Source organism: Sinocyclocheilus anshuiensis, unplaced genomic scaffold (assembly GCF_001515605.1).
Source record: "Sinocyclocheilus anshuiensis isolate Anshui unplaced genomic scaffold, SAMN03320099.WGS_v1.1 scaffold1047, whole genome shotgun sequence".
In the NCBI taxonomy this organism is placed as follows: Eukaryota; Metazoa; Chordata; class Actinopteri; order Cypriniformes; family Cyprinidae; genus Sinocyclocheilus; species Sinocyclocheilus anshuiensis.
Window position 1 is genome coordinate 6324 of NW_015542400.1, and position 6971 is coordinate 13294.

At 39.0% G+C, this 6971-nt stretch overlaps 1 protein-coding gene across 1 annotated transcript in view; it reads left to right on the forward strand.

Moving 5' to 3' along the window:
- Positions 1–2689: 2689 nt before the first annotated feature.
- Positions 2690–6971, forward strand: part of LOC107692918 (glutaredoxin domain-containing cysteine-rich protein 2-like) — a 10963-nt gene continuing 6681 nt past the window's right edge. The window contains exon 1 of the mRNA XM_016492122.1: positions 2690–3013. Within this exon, the coding sequence (XP_016347608.1) occupies positions 2690–3013 (324 nt within the window). The remainder of the gene's footprint in view (positions 3014–6971) is intronic.

The following is a 6971-nucleotide window of genomic DNA, read 5'->3' on the forward strand; positions in this document are numbered from 1 at the left end:
AAATACACTTAAAAAACCAAAAAAAAAAAAAAAGTGTGAAATGTTGGTTACTTCATGCACTTGACAGTCGCAGCTTTAATTAGTGGAGGGGAGGGGCTCCGATTATGAATGACGGAGTAACCTTATATAATTCATACACTACATGGTTGAATAGATTAAGTAGTGCATAAGTGTAAGTGCATAGTATATAGCAGGAGTACTCAATAGGCGGACTCCGGTCCGCATCCGGACTCAGACACGGTTAAATCTGGACCGACGCGCCAAAACCAACATGCTAATTTAATCATAATCCAAATGAGTTTTCAATGGAGTGCGCAATTGTGATTCCGCGCTATATATCTTTGAGGCTTCTACTCGGTTTGGCTGCTTCATCTATGTCCAATCACAGCAGCTGTAACAGCATCGCTATAGCAACGTCACCACTACTCACTCACCCCCCCTGCCCCCACTCAAGGCAGCCAGATTTATCTACCGATCACGTGCTCTGGGCCAGGCAGGTGAACAGGCAGTCTCATCACTTGCGAGCAGTGAGGAGCAGTACAAATATTGATAACTTACTTTTTTTTTGCTGACTGAAAGTGAAAATGGCATGCTCAAAGCTGGCCGTTGATAAGAAAAGAAAAGTTGATTTTGAAAACCGCGAGTTTAAGAGTGAGTGGACAGAAAAATATGCATTCGTGCTCCCTGTGGGAAGCAGAAAGCCAATGTGTTTAATCTGCAACGAGACGGTAGCAATCATCAAAAGTGGTAACGTGAAACGTCATTATGAAACCAAGCATTCACATTTTGAACAAAATTACCCTCAGAACACAGAGGTAAGGACCACAAAAATAAACCAGTTGAAATCATCCTATGAAGCTACAAGCAGTGTAATAGTTAGATCAGCCACACAACAGGAGCGGGCAACGGAAGCCTCACTAAGAGTAGCATGGGTCCTGGGAAAACACAAGAAACCCTTCTCTGATGCTGAAATAGTCAAGGAGTGTATGAGTGAAGTGGTGACTGCTCTGTTTGAAGGGACTCAAAAGGATGAAATAATCCAGAAAATAAGCCAAATACCCTGTTCTGATTCCACTGCTGCAAGACGAACTGAAATACTTGCTGATGATTTGCTTGAACAACTTAGCTCTGCTATAAAAAAAGCCAAATTCATTTCATTGGCTGTGGATGAATCCACAGACAGCACAGACAATGCACAACTCATGGTCTTTGTCAGATTTTATGATGAAGAAATGGGAGAATTTCATGAAGATGTTTTGGGTCTCACAAACCTCCATGGACACACAAGGGGGGATGACATTTATGAAGCAGTGACACAGATGCTTAGAGACAGAGAGATAGACCTGAAGCATGTTGTTTCCATTGCTACTGATGGCGCGCCATGTATGATTGGGAGAGAGAGGGGATTAGTGTCACGCTTGAGAACTCACCACCCTGACCTCATGGCATACCACTGCATAATTCACCACATGGTTTTGTGTGCCAGCCTTGGAGAAAGGTACTCAGAAGTAATGACAACAGTCATGAAACTTGTCAGAAAACAAGTCTTGTTGTGCATCGAAAATCCATTTCTTGTCAAAAATATTGCAGAATTCTCAACTGAAGTAAAGTCTTCTCATGGGCCAATGCTGCTTCTCTGCAAACAGAGCTAATTGATCTCCAAGAAAACCTAGCACTGCAGGAATCTCGCTGTGACCCTGTCACCTTCTGGACGAAGATGGTTACTGCAGCAGGTGTTCCTCTCCTGCAGAAGATGGCCCTTCAAATTCTCACCATGTTTCCCTCAACGTACTGCTGTGAATCTGCCTTTTCAACCATGAACATGGTGAAAAACGCATACCGCACACTCACCAATGAACACTTACATCAGTGCCTCCGCCTGGCCCTCACACCTTTTATGTCCAAGTTTAAACAACTGGTGGCACAAAGAAGGTGTCACCTTTCACACTAAAAGGCCTACCATGTTGTTTTTTTGTGTATAGTTCTAAAGTTTTGGGGATTGCCTTTTTTTTGTTGGAGTTCTCTATTTGGAATTTGACCGTCACTTTTCCGGACCTCAGACTGAATGGAAATTTGGTAAGTGGACCTTTCAAGTTTATATTTGAGTACCCCTGGTATATAGTGTGTCGGTTGGGACGCAGCTATACAGTATGGGAGTGATGAGCATTTAGGATGAACCAATTCACTAGAATGAATCAGACTTTCAAAACATGACATAGCATGAGTAACATTCATCTGTGATCTCCACATGTCTGTCTCCATTACCCAACAACTGGCATTTAAAACAAAACAGCTTTTATTGATATTGACTTAATTTTATATAAGTGTATACACTTTTTTTTAGTGCCTTTAATTTCAGTCTTTATATGAGGGGAAAAAAAATTTACTGAGTGCACCCACAATGATATTACACTCAAAATAATTGTAAAAGTAAGTAATTGACATTCATTACAGGTGATGCATAAGCGATATAGACACCTTCAACCATCATTATTTGATGAAACGGTGAGGTCTCAATTTCCAACTCTCCTGTTGTGCACAAGATCCCCTGCTCAATAATTCATCAGGGCTATGGAACGCAGCTGGACTGCCCGAGTCTCTCCTCAGTATTTATCTACCACAGTTCTTCCTCCTGTTCTTGTTCTTCCTCCTTGTTCAAGACCATAGGGGATTTCAGCTGTAAGGGACCATGGAGGAGCTTCAGAGGCAAGCAGGCACCTTGATCGAGGGCAAGCCCAGGAAGGTGAGGTTCAAGCTGGCCTCGTCGTACAGCGGCCGGGTGCTGAAGCACGTGTATGAAGATGGACAGGAACTGGATAGTCCAGAGGAGCAGTACCCTCACAGCTTCATGCACACCAAGATGGAGATGGGACATCTGTGTGGCTTAGAAGACATGCCGGACCAGAGTTTGTACCCTCCGACAGGCCTGATTGCCCAGAGAATAAACGTCTATCGAGGAGTGACAGGATGCAGTTCCTTGGCGTGTGGAGATCTTCCAGAAGGGGATAATGAAGTAAGAATGCACTGCACTGAAAACTAGATTGCTCTCTTTGGACTGAACGTTGATACTTATTTTTTTTTTAAAAGATACATTAAAAAGATTAATACAGTACATACATTCATACAGTACTTGACTAAAGTAAACCTCCTCTGTGACATATATTTTTAATTAAATTAATTCAAATTTAAAGAGTAGATTTCTAAGAACTTGGCTTTTAAGAGATTCGTCTTTTTCTTTATCATTAACAATCTTTGATCCTTTCACTATTGTTCATAATTAGGATTATGGTAATATTTGTGTAGCTCACCTCTGTTCCCACTTTGGTTATGAACAAAACCTCAAATCACTCTTATTGAGGAAAGCTGCAACTGCTACTTCTCTGATTCTCACCTGGGAGACATATAAGATAATAATTCCATAAATTTACACTGAAGGTGGGATGTGAGCCCATATAGAGATCTGAATATCATAGGGTTTGGGGCTCTTTTGACTTGAGCGAGTCAGCAACCATGTAGCAACCACCAAGAACACGCTAGCAACCATCTACACCATCTTAAAGCCCTATCAATGACCTTAGAAATACCAAGACAGGGCACTACTATTACTTATAAATGGGAGAAAGTGCAACGTGCAATATGACGGAATAGTCCCGCCTTCTCAGTAAAAGAGCCAATCGCTAATTGGTAAAGTCATAGCGTAACTGCAGCTGCCATTGGAAGCTCTGGTTGCTATGGAAACAGTCAGTGTTCTGAGATGCACGCCTACTGCACATGCACATTGGCTTTAGCTTTTTTAAATGCTGTTTGAGCATAGCAAACAACATTTATGAGGCAGTTGTTATCAGATTTTATTGGCATAAGCCTGGCCACAGCTTTGGAGAAGTTGATGTTTCCCCATTCGAAAAGATAGGAGCTGTGCTTGCATGTCTGAAATAGCTGCCCGAGAGGCGTTTCAAAGATGGCTGCCGGGTGAAATGGCTTGCCTTCAGAATCAATCAGGAATCTCAATCAGGAAACCAATCGGAATCTTAAAAATGTCACTGTACTATCAGTTATTACTGATGTTCTTTTCACTATGTTATCATCGCTTTCAAAAGACGCTTCTGTTTTTCAAGTGTTTGCCTTGATTCTGATTTGCGGTGTCTGCTGCTTTTATTATGGTACTGCATACATGTTTCATTAAATTTGATAATGCTTTGCAGAGCCAAACTTCATTCCAGCTCTCATAAGAATAATACCTAATATTTTTTTTCCCGATGTTATGAGCACACTGGAATGTAAATTGCCCACTTCACAGTAATCATTATTTTATTCTTATGGGACATTTTGTAAATCTTGCAACAGTAACTAAGGTGGGCGAAGTTTAGAATATGGTCATTTGTTGTAGGCGAAAAACAATGTGTGTTTTGTAAGGATTCCTTATTGTCCTCCTTAATATGTTTTGTTTGGCATGTAAAACATTCCTTGCCAGATTTTTCTCTTGTTTTGTCTTAGTCCACAGTCACAGTGCTATTTTTGAATTCTCAGTTTATATGCCACACTGTTACTAATTCATAGTTCCCAGATCTAATAATAGACCCACACTCCAACACAGCTTCTAAACATAGGCATGCAATTACATCTCATCCACATGGATATTCTCAGCTTTCCTTTCCAGTGTGAACTATGTTGTGTTTCTCTGCCTCAAATCTGAAAAAAAGAGAGAAAAGAACATCATTCAAATACATAGACTGAACAAACATCAAACAAGTTGGATCCTTAAAGGGTTAGTTCACCCAAAAATGAAAATTAGGCTGCGTTTTACTCACCCCCGAGGCATCCTAGGTGTATATGACTTTCTTCTTTCAGACGAATCCAGTCGGAGTTATATAAAAAATTGTCTTTGATCTTTCAAGCTGTTTCATGGCACTGTTCACCCCCCGGAGCCGTGTGAGACACTTTTTTTAATGGAGCGGTGATTTTTATTTAACTTCTTTTGGACTGAAGCATGCAACACCCGCTGAGTGGCATTAAACAGCTTGAAAGATCAAAGACAATTTTTTATATAACTCCGACTGGATTCGTCTGAAAGAAGAAAGTCATATACACCTAGGATGCCTCGGGGGTGAATAAAACGCAGCCTAATTTTCATTTTTGGGTGAACTAACCCTTTAAATAAGATTGAAGGCTAATTTGCTTCTTTGTGTTGTATTAAGCTTACATTTTCATTAAAATGTCACCTGTGACATGCTGTTGAAAGACTAAACTGCCAGTTTAGTTTGCATATCAGCATGTCAAGAAGAAACTGACAGGATATTTATCACATTTCTCATCATCAGATCCCCGACATTTAATCTAATCAAAGCAATCAGTGTCTCAGAATTTTAAAAGCCAGCCATGGTACAGTCGGTAACGTACAGGCTCATGATGGATAAAGGGCATTTGGCTCAAGGGGATTTCAGTTTGGCCTGTGTCATGTCCTAATCCTATTTCCCAACTCTCACCTCAGTGCTATCCTTTTTCTCCTGACTTGTCCTGTCCTTAAAAGACATAAAAAAGTCCAATAAAATCAAACAGATCCGGAGTAAATAAGATAAGCATTTTATATTGTTTTATCCATGCATTTTACGAGATTTTACAATGTTATTTAATTTACATTTTAGAATTTACACAGTGCGTATAGAAAATAATCACGCACCTTTAAAATAATCACATTTTGTTGCTTTGCAGCCTGAAATGAAGACGGACACAGTTTTTGTTTTATCCAGCTGTATTTACTCAGTGCAACTTACAACATCCAAGTAAAATATATAACACCAACATATCAGAAAAATAAATAAACATAATCCCTGAGTTGGAAAAAGAATCACCCCTTCCTAAAAATTACTTGTAAACTCAATCAGGTGTAGCTAATGACCTTCTCAATGGCACACAAATCCATTTGACTTTCAACTGTGATCAGCTCAGCATGAAAAGAGCTTTCCTGGAGCATTTCAGTCTTTGATAGTGGAACTGAAGCAAACAATCAACTATGGGTGGCAAGTAGTGTTGTTTTTGGTGGCCTGTTTTAATTTTAGTTTTAGTCTAGTCTTTGTGTGAAGCTGTCATTTTAGTTTTTATTAGTTTTAGTCACGTTCATACTCTTTTTAGTCTAGTCAAGTCTCGGTCAACTAAAAGTCTGAGCATTTGAGTTTTATTTTAGTCAGAATTATCCATGACTATTTTCGTCTAGTTTTAGTCGACGAAAACTGATGACATTTAGTCTAGTTTTAGTCAATGAAAATTGTATTTTAGTCTCTTTTTAGTAATGCAATTCTATTTAACCCAGTCAATATAGTATAAGTACCTAGTAGTATAGACGAAACCAAAATTTTCTTTTAGCCAAACCCATTTCAAACAAGGTTATCTTATTATATTATTGTTACCTTATAGACTCAAGAATACATCCATTCCAGACACGGAAGACGCTCTGATTTGAATTTACAACATTTATTTTACCACCAAACATGTTAGAAGTACACACACATAAATTTAAATAAAATAAAATAAATAAATAAATAAAATAAAATAAATAAAATAGCATCACATGACAATGCCAGAAAAAAATGTATACATTCAAGTTGAACAAAGAGAAACAAGGTGCTTGAATGCTCGAGCTACAATAACATACTAAAAAGTGCAAATAAAATGTGTGTGTCTGTTACTTGTATTGCTTGTAAACTGAAGTCAGATTTTGCATCATAAAAACTATTAAAAGATATAACACTACAAATGGTTTGGACCTTAGAGAGATATAATGGGATGGGAAGCACTGGCTGCATACAGTGGAATTCGTTGACAGAAAAGAACAAACAATACTGAATTATGTCAACTACTGAACCAAATAACCAGCAGTCTCAACAGCAACTACATAAACACGGCCATCGGTCCTTTCGCACCGCTTTAGTTCCAGAACTAAATGTACAGTACTAAAGTACTGGGACGATTTTGCG